This window comes from Triturus cristatus, chromosome 7 (assembly GCF_964204655.1).
Source record: "Triturus cristatus chromosome 7, aTriCri1.1, whole genome shotgun sequence".
Taxonomy (NCBI): Eukaryota; Metazoa; Chordata; class Amphibia; order Caudata; family Salamandridae; genus Triturus; species Triturus cristatus.
The window spans coordinates 1483043465-1483059726 of NC_140590.1; the positions used below are offsets into that span (position 1 = coordinate 1483043465).

At 40.6% G+C, this 16262-nt stretch overlaps 1 protein-coding gene across 1 annotated transcript in view; it reads left to right on the forward strand.

Moving 5' to 3' along the window:
* LOC146812224 (protein-glutamine gamma-glutamyltransferase E-like) overlaps nt 1-16262 on the forward strand; it is a 278099-nt gene that overhangs the window by 25322 nt on the left and 236515 nt on the right. The window contains exon 3 of the mRNA XM_085619254.1: nt 231-482. Coding sequence (XP_085475380.1) covers nt 231-482 — 252 coding nt within the window. The remainder of the gene's footprint in view (nt 1-230; nt 483-16262) is intronic.

Genomic DNA, 16262 nt, shown 5'->3' on the forward strand with positions numbered 1-16262 from the left:
ACAACGGCCCCCCACATTCGCTGGGGATGCCTGGTTTCACCTTGGAGATACCCTGGAGGGACCATCTCACAGGGATAGCCAGGACGGGTTCCCCAGCGGTCTACAGCGCCAGGACGCCTCAGGGCAGCAGTGCGCTTTACAAGACACATACATTTACATTTACATACATTTACATTTACCTGGATGGGCTCCATTTTAATGATGTTGTTTCTCTTGTTTCTACATTCCAGGACCTTCTCCTTCTGACTCTAAAAAGACGAAGGCCACAATTCCACTCTCAGGTTCTATGCATAACAGTAATTCTTGGGACCTAAAACAGAAGCACAGTGATTCTGGACACCTAATCCTAACTATCTCCAGCCCAGTGTCGGCAGTCATTGGTCGATACACTCTGAGTATTAAAATCTCAGATCAGACTCAGAGTCATCCCTTAGACCATGGCTTGGGGTCTTTCATCATGCTCTTTAACCCATGGACTTCAGGTACCATTACGTTTTTTTAAACTTTTGTAGTAGCCACTGTGATTTTGTTAATGATTCATTTTGAAAAGTAGAAAGGAAGTTATAGTTTATACTATTTTGACTAAATCTAGAGGATTGTTAAATTCTTAGTGCCCTTAAGAATCTAGGAGTTCCTGGATCGGCTCAATCGGAACCACAATATCTGCAGTAACTCCACAAATTCTGTGGATTGCACCCAGACACTCAACCTACAGAAAATGAACAAAGTATCTGGGTCAAATACTTGGGAAAAAGCAGAATTAGAGGGGATCAGACCAAATTACTGATGGCCCTGGAAGCTCTCCATTTGTCAAGGGACCATTAGAGTCCAACATGTAATAGTTTATAACAACACGGTTAGTTGGGAAGTATTCACTAACAGTTGTTAGGAACACTTTTACCTGGATACGGTCAGTTATTTACTCCTGATAGGGATAAGTCCTATCTTCTAGAAAGGGACCAACTCCAACATTGGTGGGGTTTTGGGACAAGAGTTTGGTTTGTGGTAAATCATGTTACCTGTCTAGAAATATATTTAGCAAGTGCAAATGTCCTTATTAGAGGAAAAAGTTTCCAGTGAAGCCATAGCAGAGAATGTTAGAATCTAATCAGCTAAGGTAAGTAACTTTGCCTGATATTCCTCAAATGCAGCATTTTGCATTGTTCTATTTCCAGAAACCGATGCAGTGGGGTTCAGATCTAAAGCTGGGGTTAAGGATGTTCCTGACTCTATGTCCTTTTGTACCCAGTGATAGATATCCATTTTTCTTCCTGTTCAACGATTGTTGGTCGATAAGCAAACATAGGATAGGGATGACATAATGAAGTGTCAATTTCAGCATGTATGAAGAACGTTTCCCAAAATATCCTTTCTGAAGAGTACATGCCACTTTATAATGAACGTCAGCATCTACTGTAAGAAAGTGGAGTGCTTTGAGGGCAGATTAGCTGTGGTTTCTCTCAAGGAAGTCACTGCACATTCTTGCTGCCTGGTTCTTATGTATTTGATGCCTGGTGATTAGATTCTTGGGAGGGCTTAGTAAATGATATTACAGTTACAAGGGTTGCCAAAACAAGGGCTCTAGTAAGTCGGATGAATTTTCTGACAAAGACAAGTCAATGCTACATTTTCACACCACCTAGGTCTGTGTTGATATGGAGGGGGACGAAACTAGTTTGGCAATCAAAAATAATCACTTTGTTCCTTGCTTTTGATAGGGTGTCAGGAAGGGTTTCTATTTTCTGAGGGTGAATTAAAAACCATACATTACGTATGGTGTCACAAAGGCTAGAACCTTGGTGGGAGAGCTGTTCTTTCTTTAAGTGGAATACATGGCACAATCAGAAAGTGATGTTGGTTGGGTTCTCAGAAGCTTTTACCAGGTGAGAATGGATCTGTACATTTTCAGCATGAATCTGGAAATTCACTGTTCAAGGTGCTGTGCCAGGAAACATATGTAAATATTGCAGTCACCAATGTTTGATTATTCATTCTGCAAATGCTTAACTGGTTGAGACCAAATCTGCTTTGCATATCATTGATCTTCCCCTGTACTGGTTGAGATTAATTCACGCATTACATCTACCAATTCACGTTTTTCTCAGTGGGAAGGCATCAAAACCAGTGGGATATTAACTTTCTGGCTTCAAAATAAATGCTGCCCAACAAAAGTAAGATAGACTTCTGCTCAATCGGTGCATAAAATGGTAAGATAGGTACATCCTGATAAAAACCTAAATAGAAAAAATGATAAATTGAGAGTGATTGACAGAGTTGTGATGTTCTATAATGTTTTTATATTTTGAGTGAATGATCACTGTCCATGCTGACTACTTGACCCAATCAGTATGTATGTTAAAACTTATTTGAAATGGAGAGGAAAATAAATAACTCACAAATGAGTCAGTTGGAATGATTGGGATATATACCTATGCTGGAGAAACACAGGAGCAGTTTAGCGTTCGCTCCTTTAATTTTGGAAATGCAATGTAATTTAATGTAACGGGCATTTATAAAGCACTCTGTTACTCGGGGGAGTGTCCTGGCTCTTTGAATCCGAGGAGTGAAGCTGAGGTTGGCGGAATGCAGGCGTCTGGATGGAACATAAATGCCTATCCTTGCTGTAAGATAAGGTGCACCAGACTGATGGAGAGCCCTATCTATTAGCAGTAGGGTCTTAATAAAAACATTTCCTTATGTGAAGCTAGTTCAGTTTACATGAATAAGGGGAAACCTGTGTTCTCAAAGGGAGATCAAGAAGAATCCGGGCTGCTGTGTTTTTGACCACCTAATGAGGAAATCAGGCAGGCCCAAATACAGTGCATTATCTTAGTCAATCCTCAATGTTATTAAGGCCTGAACTACCTGTTTCCTTGCTGAAAAAGAGTGAAAGAGCAGGAACTTTCTTAACACACACAACAGACCAAAGCAAGTCTCAACCACAGCATTAACCTGAGGCAGAAAGGATAGCTCATCATCAAACTTAATGCCTAAATTCTTCACTGTACTGGCCTGGCATAGTGAAGGAGGAGCATCCAAGGCTCTTGTGCCCCTATACCAAACAAGAGTATCTCCATTTTTTCTGCATTGCATTTGAGCTGATGGTGTGACAGCCGTTGAAAGACCGCTGTTAAGCAGGTTTTGATTTTATCACCTGGAAACATCTCATCCCTAAACCATGAAAATAGTAGCTGGGTATCATAAGCATAGGAACATATTTTGCTCCCAGGGCATCTTCCATAAGAGCAAGGGCAGTGAGATAGATATTAAAGATATTCAGGCTCAGAGCCGAGCCCCGTGGCACTCTCACTTGAAACTCACAAGACCTAGACGAACGAGCGGGGCACCATACCTCCTGTCCTGTTCCCTCTAGGAATGAAGTTAACCAGCCCTGCTCAAGCCCCCTAAACCCAATGGCTTGAAGGCGGGCCAGCAGGGTGGAGTGAGGTGCCATGTTGAAGGCTGCTGACAGATAAAGCATAAGCAGCACAGCCCTTCCCCTGACATCCAGAGCTCCCCCGATGTAATCTACCACTTCCACTAGCCTGTCTCTGTACTAAAACTGGGGCAGAAACCAGATTGGCTTGGGTGCAATAAGTTGTTACTTTCCAAATACTGGGTGAGCTAGTAGTTAACATGCTTCTCCAAAACTTTCGAGAGGACAGAAAGCAAAGTAATCGGTCTGTAGTAAGAGTAGTATTTATTGATTTGTTGATTATTTAAAATCATTACAATCAGCAGAATACACAAAGAAGATAAAATTAGATTAAGAATATAACGTTCAAACAGAAAATAGAAGAATCATCTTCCCTTCATAATTGTTTTGCGGCTACAGTGTACAATTATATCCAAGCAAGATCTACAGCTAAGCCTCAACATAGTTTGTTTGACTGCAAATGATCAGCAAGCAAAAATAAAATACTTTGTGCTAGCAGCTATAGTTTACAGTATATAATACATTTCTCTAAGAAAAACTTTAAAACAATAGGAGCTGCAAAAACAAAAAAAGCCCGTAATAAAATTACATTTAGAGCTAAATTAGCAATAAAGTGCAATTGTGCTAGTAAACTTTTAGCAGCGGAAACTAAAGTGCCTTGTGCTAGAAACTAAAGTTGTCAATATACCATTTATTACTCTCAAAAACTTCAAAAAAGTGAGAGATGCATAAGAAAGAAACAACCATAGTAAAATTAAATTTGGAACGACATTAGCAATAAAGTGCGTTTGTGCTAATAGACTTAAGCAACAAAAATAAAATGCTTTATGCTGGCAACTTTAGTTTACAATATACCATACATCGTTCTAGAGAGTGCTTTATAACAATGTAAGCGGGAACAAAAGAGAAGAGGTCGTAGTAAAATACAATTGTTCAAACCTCAAAGATGATGTGCGTTCTCGCTAAGCAAACTTTAACTGTTTTAATTTAAAGGATGCCAGAACTACCCCTAAAAACACTTAATTGCGATATAACAAACAGCAACAGTACACTTGGGCTAGCAATCAAGAAATAGTACCATTCTACTAGCAAACCTTAGCAACTATGGTTTAAAGTAGTCCATGTATAACCCTAAAAATACATTGCAGCATTATAAATAATTTTCGTGTTGTAAATATCTTCACTTCAATTGTCAATATTACAAAGTTTATTTTCAACTATAAAGATAAACTTAACAAATCGGGAAATAAGACGGGCGGTGGCACCATTTAGACATAAGATGATGGCATTTCTACAAGATCTTACCCCCAATTCATTAAAAATAGACTTTAATGTAGTTTTCCGCTCTTCTAACAATTTGGGGCATAAAGTTACTATATGCACTAAGGTTTCCTCACAAGAACCACATAACCTACACAATTTAGAAGGCCTCTTGTTTTCCCATTTCGGTATTCCATCTTTAGTCGGATATCTCCCGAACCGTAGTAGCATACATTTATTCTTAATTGAGGGTTTTAAATGGAACAGCAAATATGGTTGGGGAGCCAATTTACCAAAAGAATTTGCAATTGACTATAAGTGTTTTTTTTCCTAAGTTCATCTTTATCTATTATAGTCGACAATAAAATAGCTGATTGGTTAATTGATTTTTTATAAACAACTTTACTCCTGAATTCGTCTTCTAGCTTTGGACAATCAAAATGATGTAGACACTCATTTAAATATGTTTGCCAGCTACTCGCGTGTTCACTTCTCATCATCTCATGCCAACACTGGTTTGCAAGGGAACCCTCTTCAGCACGAGACAATGACAATAAGGTTATTAAAAATGTGGATTTTCGGGCCAATGTTTGTCTTTTTAGGCCAAATTCTAGTCTTATATTGGCACAGCTAATATGACTGGGAATCCTAAAAACTGATTTATATGTTCCTATTTCAATATCGTCAAGGGTTTTTGCGTCTTTGCCGCGGAAGATAATAGAACCGTAATCCAAGGATGGAATCAACTTTGCTTTCATGACCTTCAACAGGTGATCATAATTTGGGCATGATAGCTTATCTCTCAATTTTCTAAAAGCAAATGATAGTGATGTTCCCTTAGCTTCAAGGTTATTAAAATGCTGCCTAAACGTCATACTATCGTCAAATGTGATTCCTATATATTTAGACGATTTTCCACATTCGACGACCAAACCATTGATATTCCATTCTTTCATTCCTAATTTCGTTTTGTCTTTTTTTGTATTTATTTTTAGGCCATTTTGAGAAACATATTGGTTAAAGGAATCTATTAATCTTTTTAGTCCTATGACAGATTGGCTTAATAAAATGGTGTCATCTGCATATTGTAGATATTTAATCTCTTTGTCTGAAATAGCAGGAGAATGGGCATTGACATGTTTAAAATGTACTGGGAGATCAGACATAAAAAGATTAAAAAGACAAGGTGCCAAGACACAACCTTGTTTCAATCCAATATTGGTCTCAAGACTACGATTTGTGTGTCTTCCATCACCAACTTTGATCTGTACTCATGTGTTGGAGTATAATAATGTAATCATATTGAGTAGGATATTAGATATGCCCCAATTGGTTAACTTCAACCGTAATAGAGACACATTGGAATATTCAAAATAACCAATAAGGAGTTCACAGATCATATTCCAAGTTTCCTGGAGCATTAATATGTCGAAGTCTCTAAGAAAGCTTATTACATCTGGATCCTCGAGAAGTGATATAAAACCATTTGTGTTCCAAGAACAGATTTTAAAAGGTTTTAATGCTTTATCACGAGAGTACAGGCATCAATCGTGCTTCACAAGATTTCCATTTGCCAATGTGGACGGAAGCCAACTCCAATCTTCAACCGGATTAATTTCTTTCTTTGACTCCTCACATATTCGAAGTCCTGGTTGACAGCTCCTGATCTTAATACCAAACGACAAATTCAACTTTGTTAATGGTCCTGAGGCACCTTTCAAAACTCTAACTTGTGGTCCCGGACCTGTTTTTTGCCCACTGATCTTTGAGTCCGGGCTACAAGATGACCTACTCGGAATCAACAAAGTCAGGTAAGAGACCCATAAATTCTCCAAACTTTGATGCCCCATTTCTCAAATTGATCATTATTAGTGATTATTTTGCTGATGATTTCATCACTTTGCCAAGCTGTAACAGTTATTTCATTATAGAGGTTATTACAATCTTTCTTAAACTCAACTGATTCCAAATCATCTGATGTTACATCCTTCAAATCTGCAATCGCATTCAATCATTTCAGAATATTTCCACGGTTCAGGATATCGTAAGGGCCTCTTGTAGTATACTGAGGGCAAAAGACTACTTTCCTCAGTTCATGCGAGTAATCTGTAGCCTCTATTTTCACTTTATTTATATGACTAAATGGATCCCTCTTCCCAAGGGTAGGAGCCGGAACTAGGAATGCCGATTCTCCTAGTACTTGGACTTCTGATGACTTTTGGTGAGGGATAATTGATTGCTCAATATAGATCTATAGACTCTGATGGCTGACAATTTTCTGTGTGAAGGTATTTTGTTCTCCACATCGATCGGCCAATTCTTTAGGTGACTGTTCTCGTCTAATGACTCCTGACATTGATGGAGAAGAATTTTTAGACCATATATTGTCATTAGACACGTCAGGGGTGGGAATGTCAATAACTTGTCTGTTTCGGTTAACCTTTGGGTTAACCGCAGGTGCTTCCGCGGGTCTAAAAATTGGAAATAGAACTTTCGTATCAGGCTCTTTGGGCTCATTGGGTTCTTTAATGACAGCCTCCTTAAGAGTTTTTTTGAATAATTTGTTGCCATGAATAAATTAGTTTTATTTTCGTTGGGAATTATTTTGCCTTGAGCTGTTCTACCCGACATCAGTTTTACTTCCTGTACCATAGAACTAACAATTGACGGTAGTTCTGAAATTTTGTCAATCAGTTGTGCACAAGTACAAGTTACTAGTTGGTTCTCTTTATTCGATTGGACTTTAGTTATCAAATTAGTCAATTGGAGAAGTTTTGCGTCGATCCCTACTAGGTGGGTAGCCAATGTATTTAAAATGTCTACTTGGATATTTAATTTATCTGAATGAAAACTAAGAGCATTTGTGATCGAATCCATAGTGTGGAGTAAAAACTCCCATAATCCACGATCGGGACTAGAAGGGTTGTTTTCTATGTCGCCAGATCTAGCTTGAAAATTCCCATCAAATTTTGTAAATAATGATAAGCCCACAGAATTGAACTGATTGTTTGGAACTACTTGTGTGAATTTGCTTTGCTTATTTGAAATGAGCACATTCTCAGCACTGACAATACCTGGTACCAGTAGTGATTTGTTATTGATAAAGCTGTTTTCCAGGATTATACTTGACTGATCCGGATTAAATGACCTTACATTACCGACTATATCAGTTAGGCCATTTGGACTGGATGATAATTCAGGTATCACTGATATCAATATTTGACTCCCCCTCTTACTTTCTGTCTCGTCAGCGACATAGCCTAACATGAAGACCTTGTCATTTAGGTTTTGGTCCAGGCCTGAGGAGATGTTAATCACTGAGCCGATCTCACTTTGACTACAAACCAGCGATTTAAGAGGCTCCGCCCGTCTAGTTGGATTTACCGCTAGAGATCCATCGGCCCTAGATACCGCAACAGATTGTATAGCAGAGTCTTGCACATGAATTTGGACTTTTGCCTGTAACTGGCCAGACGATTTTAGGATTGGTTTGAGGGTTGGAGACACTTCAAACTTTTCTGAGCCTGAATTTTTGATCTTAACTTGGAGTTGGCCACCATCTTTTAACTTTTTTATTTCTAAGGGCAACTTAGATTGTAGTATTGCACACGGGCAGACTCTCTTTACACTTGTTGAAGATAAAGGTGATAAGAGTCCATTGTCAGTCTCAATATTTTTTGTTGTTGTTGTTTTTGATACTGTTTTTGGTGATGCTTAAAAAAGCTCTTAATAGACGGCTGATTACCGTGGACTTGATTTTTATAGTCTTGACCAGGATTTATTGGGGCGACTGCCGTTTTAGCTGAATCATTCATGGGGGCTTCTCTTAACGTACACTTCTTTGTAGTGGCACAAATATCAAAGCTTTCCTCGCTCTTTTGACGTCGCTTTGATTGGGGTCTGAGCAGCGCCCCTCGCTGTCAGCCTGATCTCATTGTCTACAGGCTAGGTCAAGGGTTTGACGATTTGAAGATTGAATAAGCTTAAAAGCCCTGCTGGGCTCCTGGTATTACCAGTCCCTCCTGATTCCAGGTCCACAGACGTACCACTGTAATACTGCAATGCAGGTTTTCAATAAAGGTTTTCAGTCAGTCTAGCAGTCTAACAGTCTTGCAGTTTAGCTGCTATTTTCAGCAAACCTGAAAATTCAACAAGTATGCTTGGCTCACTTCTGTCTCATTGCAGACATCAGCTATTGACCGCACCTACCACTGTAGCAGCGTGGGTTTCCAGCTAATTACCAGCTGATTCACAGCTGATTCAGGTGGATCAGGTGGATCAGGCTGCTGCTGGAAAGCGCGGCACGGCTCCACTTACAGAAGGAGCCGGAAATCCGGTGATCCGTAGCCCGTATTCCATCGGGGTCAGGCTCAGGCTCAAGCTCAGATCCTCATATGTCCCATTGCCAATATCTTTATACAGGCTGAACAGCTGAGCTGCTTAACGGCTCGCTTCTGCACCGCTGCTAGTGGCTAGCCGCCGCCGCGCTGCTCCGCTCTCTCTGCTTGGTACAAGGTCCACAAGCCGGCAGTGGCAGCGGCCTGCAAGTGGCAACGGCAAGAATCGCGGGTGCCAAGGGAGCCACGGGAGCCGCGGGAAGCCTTGACAAATTCAGGCGGCGGCGGTAAGCAGCTCATTGAGGGATTTTGCTGTGAGAAGCAGAGTGGAGCAGCGCGGCATCCTCCACCTCCGGATGCTTCGCTCATACTCACTCGCGCAGCATCTGGCAAACTGCAAAACCTAGGATGTGGGTTCCGGAGTAGTGATTCATGTACTCGGTCTGTAATTAGAAGGTTCGCCAGAATCTCCCTGGGGTTTCTTCAGAAGAGGCGGCATTCTTGCCTGCTTCTGAAGCAATGGTATGCCCTGAAGTAGGTCTCTTCCTCGCCATGCCACTGGATTCAAGCTAGCCTGGCTGATAAGGGGTAATACCCTGAAACCAGTACTAGGATACTTGTTTTTGGTCCAGGGAGGATCTGGCCTGGCAGTTCGGACTGGACACTTTCCATGAGAAGCAGGGTCAAGACTGATTTGCTTATGACTGGTTCCAAACTGGGGTGACATAGTGAGCAAAATAACGATGGATTAAACCCAGGTCTCTTGACTGGGTGTGAGTGGTTGAAAAGTTTCAGCACTCCATCCATCATCTTGTTGTGTTTTCTATGTTCACCCTAAGTGGCCAAGAGAATGCCCAGACGTGGGTCCTTGCTCACTATGCAACTGGATTCAAGCAAGCCTGACTGATGAGTGGTGATACCCCGAAAATTGTCTTGCTTGTTTACTGTCCAGGGATGACCTGGCCTTGCAGCTTGGGCTGGACTGATCCCATGAGGATCAGGGTGAAGACTGATTTGCATATGGCTGGCTCCAAACCAGGGTGGCATAGTGAGCAAAAAAACAATTGATTAAACCAAGATCTTTTGATTGGGGTTAAGTGGTTGAAAAGTTTCAACACTCAGTCAATCATCTTATTGATCCAGACAACTGGCACTACAACTGATGAAAAAGAAGAATTCATAAGTTTGTTAGTCAGAGGATTGATGACACCTGCCCCTGAGGCCAATAGGCCAAGGGGACATGGATCAGATGGGGAGCCGGACTTAAGGTTACAGATTGCTGCAAACGAGTCTTCCAGAGGAATAAAGCTGTGGTCTAGGGTGCAACAAGCCCCCAAGGTCTCCTCCAGCTTCTTGGAAGGAAGGAGGCTGGCTAGAATATTTGCCATCTTGGTCTGAAAATAGTGAGCCAGTTGTTTACACCATTCCTAAGGTGGGCACCTGACGGCCTACCCTTGCCTCTGCTGACATGAAAGATTTCATTATTTTAAAGATTTCCTTTGACTTATTACCAGCATTAGCAATTCTATCCTCAACATCATTTTTTTGCCATTTTAATCTTTTATGATATTTTTTTTAAGGCCGCTTTGTACCTTGCTTTAGCAATCGGATTGTATCACTGTCTCCACTGTATTTCAAAATGCTTACTCTCATTCTTAACCTCTTTGAGGGAGTTTGTGTACCAAGGACAGGAAGACTTAGCTCCATATGAAATATGGGCAGGTTAGCTACAATTAGATTTTGTCAGATAAACTCACTGATGGGGGATTCTTTCAATCAGCTTCACCAGTCACACACTATATTTAATTGCAGTTTAATTTTCTTATTGAAATAGCTCTGCAATATTTGCATCAATGATTTTGAGTGCAGCAAGTTAGCCAATAGATATTGATTGATTGGCTAACTTGCTGAAATAGATGTAGATTGAAATATGGCAGTGAGGGAGCAGCCCACATGACTCACTGATGAACACTCTCCCCCCCTCATTGCAGGTTAACCCTTCCCAGTTGAGGGTCACTGTCCAGATTCTTCACCTATTCTCTCCTTCCTTCGATTGCTCTGTGAAGATTATTGTTTCACCAAGGACATTAATGTCAGTAACTACCACAGAGTGGAATTGCAGCTGGGAAACAAAACCACCTGTGATTTTCAGACTATAAGTAGTATGGGGCAGATGGTTCTGAGGGGATCGGGTGCTCCAGCTATAAACACAATATCAGGAAATCAAAATGGTAAAGGGACAGCTGCGCAAACAAGTATTTTGGCTGCAAAAAAGGAAAAAATCTGACAAATAGAGACAACGCATTAGATAGCACTATAGAATTGATATCGCCCGTGTTAACAGCCACTTCTACGATGCTCGCACCTCTCCTAAGCTCAGGTGCTTTGGCCATCTGTACGGTTTCTGTCTCAATTATAGGTAGTATGAATGGTAGATCAAATTCCCTGCAACAGAATAGTAGGGAATCTGGGGAGGTGGATTGTCAATCCGATACAGCTGAGAACAGCGGCGAAATAGAACAACTGATGAAAGACACTGTCAGATAGTATAAAGATAGGCCTGGGTGTAGTTCGCAGAGTTTTGCTACGTGGAACTCCGCAAGGCTAAAAAAAAACTCTGCGATGTTCCGCGAGCGGCAGAGTGCAGTGCAAACTGCAGTTTGTGCTGGTATTCCTGCAGCGCCGGTAGAAATTCTACCCGAGCGGCAGCTCGCGCTCGCCAACTTACCGTTTGCGATCACTAGCGGGGAAAAAACTCCGCTGCACATCGCGAAGCGGTGTTTTCTGCGCTCCGCGGAGTGCAAAGTGCAGAAAACTCCACAAACTCCATGAATGGAGCGAATTTCACTGCCCAGGCCTATAAGGATCATCCCTTATTTGTAAAAACCGAGAAATGGGCTTGGGGAATACGACTGTGCGAACAGAAGATCTGAAGGAAGCAAGAATATTGGTGGCATCTGTTTCTGGCGCAATACTAACACCAGCTGCAGTGGATTGTTTAGTATCACCGGATGCTGCTGTAACACCTAATGACAGAATATTAGAGAATTAGGATTTAATGCAACAAAACACTGAAACTCTTATTCCTGATATCATGAGACAGGGACTGTGCATTAGTGCCGACATTTCTCGGCCTGCAAAGCATGCAATGGTGTCAGGGATTCAGGGGGCGCTGCAAAGAAAAGAGTGGGTAAATTCCAGTCAACCAGTTTCAGCAATCTTTTTAAACTATCCTAGCCGAAATCAGAGAATGTTGAACTTTACAGGCACAGGAAATTGCCATAGTTTAGCATAGGCTGGATAAGATTGAAGGAATGGTACAACAAATTCTAGAGCAAATCGATAATATGGAGCAGAGACAGGCGCGGCCGGTACAGGTAAGAGTGGTGGGGTGGTGAGGAGGTGCGGGAGAGGGTCGACAGACGACGGAATAGGGAAAATAAATGAATAAAACCACTGGCCTTTCGCTCGCCATAAGTGGTTTTATTCATTTTTCTATTTTATTTTCCCTACTTTGTCATCCCTGCACCGCCTCACGGATCTTACCTGCTGTACCGGCAATGCCTCAGCAGAGAGTACCGGATTTGGAAGCTCGCTCTCTTAGTTAGGACAAAGATATTGATATTCTTCATAAAAAACGACAGGCCTCACAAAACAAAATTGATGAAATGGAGAACTATGCCAGGAAATCAAATCTGAGCTTTATTGGATCCCTCAGGAAAATGAATACGTTAATGGACAGGCAAATCCATTGATATATGTGGAAACAATGATAAAAGAACGTATTTTGGAGAAAGCTCCTGCGGATCTCACTATAATGTTTGCTCATCGTGTCTGTTAGCGCTAAGTATCCACAGACAATGATAGTACATTTGACAGATTATCGCATAAAAAAGCGATTGTGGCTAAAGCTATTCAGAAAAAATCCTTCTTGCTAACAGATGAGTCAAAGGTGAGAGTATTATCGGACATGTCAGCATTGGCAGCTCGCTGACATAGGGATTTATTAGGTTTGATTGGTCAGTTAAAAATGCAGGCGCAAGCATCTATAGTCCAACAATCTAAGTTGAAAATTTTATTTAAACGACAATTCCATCTTTGTGTTATGCTTCAGGAAGACCAGGAGATGCTGCAGAAGGTGGTAAAGGAAAATAATCATTAGAAGATAAGGGGAGAAATCACGTTAAAATTTGAAAAGATGTAAGAGACTACATTTTTGTGGTATAGCTATGCATTAATCACTTTTATAGACTACAGCCATTTAGAGATGATGCTAAGCACTAGGCACTTTTGTACAACAGCAGTTTGTAGCACTTTGCAACACCTCACACCCGGCTCTGGTCGAGTAACATAATGGGGCCAAATGTTGTTTGTTAAAATAGCACTCTGTGGCATTTCAGCACTTTTAGTCTAGACTCTGGTTCCAGGAACAAGATGGGAACTGTTTTGTGGCACCTATTCACTTTATACTTGGTACTGGCTTTACGGATATGATGGGTCCAAAAGAAATAATAATTTGAAGGAGGGTGGAAACATAAGAGTGTGTTAAGGTGCAGGGTCAAGCCTGGGAAGAGGGACATGGGTCGTCCTCTTCCTCAGTTTAGGTTGAGGTTGAAGTGGGGGGGGTTTGGTTAGGGGAGGAGTAATGGGGGGGTTGTGCAGATACAAAAAGAGCAAGGTGAGAGCAGGACATGTATTGATTGCTAATGAGAGTAGGAAGAAGAGAATGGGAGATGATATTATAACAGTGGAACATGTTGGCATGGTTGAAATGCAGTGATTTGGTGGGAAAGTGGAATCTCTAGGACGTTTAGATGCATATTCGAAGACTAATGTTAAGAATTTCCACAGAACATATAGATATTTACATGTAATGTTAATGGCCTGTTGAATGACTGGAAGAGTGCACGCTTTTGAAATGGCTAGGATCCTTTTCTTCTGAGGTAATTTATGCACAGGAAACTCATTTTAAGACTAGCACTCCAAACGTATCTTTGCCGAAGAAATACTCACAGGCTTATTTCGCTTCAGGGAATATGGCAGTATGGGGAGCTGGAATATTATTCTTAAATACTGTAGATTGGGACATTAAGGAAGGAATCCGGGATAAGAAGTGTAGATGGATATGTATTAAGGTGAAGGTCGCAGAATTTTTATGGCCCCATTTTTAATGGAACGGAGGCATTGGAACAAGTTTATGATCTATTAATACACTCGGAAGGTTCATTAGTTATGGGGGTGATTTTAATTATATACAAGTTCCAGGGTTGAACATGTTGAATAAAATTAAGCTGCAATTATAACTGGAAACCACAATGCTGGTAATGTATTGCAGTAATGCTGCTACTTAGTAATAGCATTTTTATTGTGGCATGTCGATTGCATCGACTATTAGATCTGTTCACTTTTATATTATTGTTGCTGCTATGAAGAAATTAAGGAGCATATCAACAACAACCGGCGATAATTATCGCTAAGCACACTTAGGGCTAGGATAATTATCGCCGGCTAGCGTGGATTTTTATCGCTGAGAAAGCATGCTATCAGCAACGCTTATCTCAAAAGCGATAAAAATCCTAGCGCTAACTGCCTAACGTGAGATTATCGCTGGAAACCCAGCGATAATCTCACGAAATGTGGCATTAGCTTGTTGATAGGGACTCACAAACTTAGCCATGATATCCTCCTTCCATAGGATATCATGGCTAAGTCAGTCCTGAAGCAGGCGTAAGGAAAGTAGCGATAACAGGGGTTATCGCTACTTTTCCTGCCGCTATGCTTCATAGCGTGGGGCTTGATGATAGGAGAAATGTCGTTTAGCGACATTTCTCCTGTCATGTCAGGTCAGGAATGCCCACTTTGCATCTCATTAGAGATGCAAAGCTGGGCGTTAAGATTTCGTACGCTAAAGCAGGGTTTCATGCGTTAGCGTGACCTTGCTAATTAGGCGATAAAATTATAGCTGCTTTTCGGCCGAAAACAGCCGCAAAAGCGGCGATAATTTTCTATCGCCTCGTTGTTGATATGCCAATAAGGCTGTATTTTTAGGTAGGCTGTTTAATTTTTATATTATGGAACAGTGTATTAGGAAGATTAATTGATTTTGAGGTTGTCATATTTGACATGGATTTGATTAATGACTAATGTATGAATTATGCTTGTTCAAATAAAAGAAAATGTTTTTAAAAAAAAGATATTGATTGAAATATGTTATCAAGAATATTGAATGCCCTGTTCTCAAACATGTTTTTCAAAAATTAATTTCTAGTCTTTTTCAGGACAAAAAAGGGAAACGTTTTGGTGGTTTTGATAGGAAATTATAGTCCAAATTATCAAAAATTGTGGGATCGTCAGTGTTGGGGCCATAAACAACACAAAAAACATAGGAGACACCGTTAATTTCTATTTGTGCAATAGCCCACCTCCCTCTTTGGTCTTCTAGAACTTTATGGACTTGGCAAGAGAATGCTTTTGAAATACAGATAGCCGTTCCTCTAATTGATATGCTTTGAGAAGTACATACAGCTACCTCTAAGCCGAAATATTCAAGAAGTCGACGATCCTTATAGGCTAAATGTGTTTCTGTTAATAATATAACCTGAGGCTTATAACTCTTAAGTTCTTCACAAACTAATTGTCTTTTAGACCTTGCGTTCAAGCCTGCTACGTTCCAGGCTAAACATCTAATTAATGCCATGTCTGCTTAAAAAACAATGTCAAAAACCTTAAAAACAAATTCAATGTAGATTTGCTATTTTTACTGCTATTACTCTCCCATAGCCATATCAAAACAATCAGAGAAAATACTCTTCTTTTTGACTTTTTACCCCACATTTTTAACCCCCACCCAACACCCAGCCACATTGCACTTTCTTCTTTAAAACTATACTTTCTAATTTTCTTAGAAGGAATCAACCCCCCTAACTAGCTGCCGTTGGTATGGCAACTATCGCTTCACCTACCCGTGACCCGGCCCCCCGATAGACCCCCCAATATTTGACCTATTTTCAATAAAGTCTCAAAGTCCAACATCATAAATCTGAAAAAATTATTTATCCCCCGTGAGTTGGAAAAAAAATATATATATAAGCCCTGGTCCCCATATACTCCTATTTGCCCCTAGTAGGATGTGAGGTTTGCCACTTAGCCAACACTTTCTTAGCTTCAATATCTGACAAGAAGAAAAAAGATTGTCCATCTTTAACAACTTTTAGCTTAGCCGGTTCTTG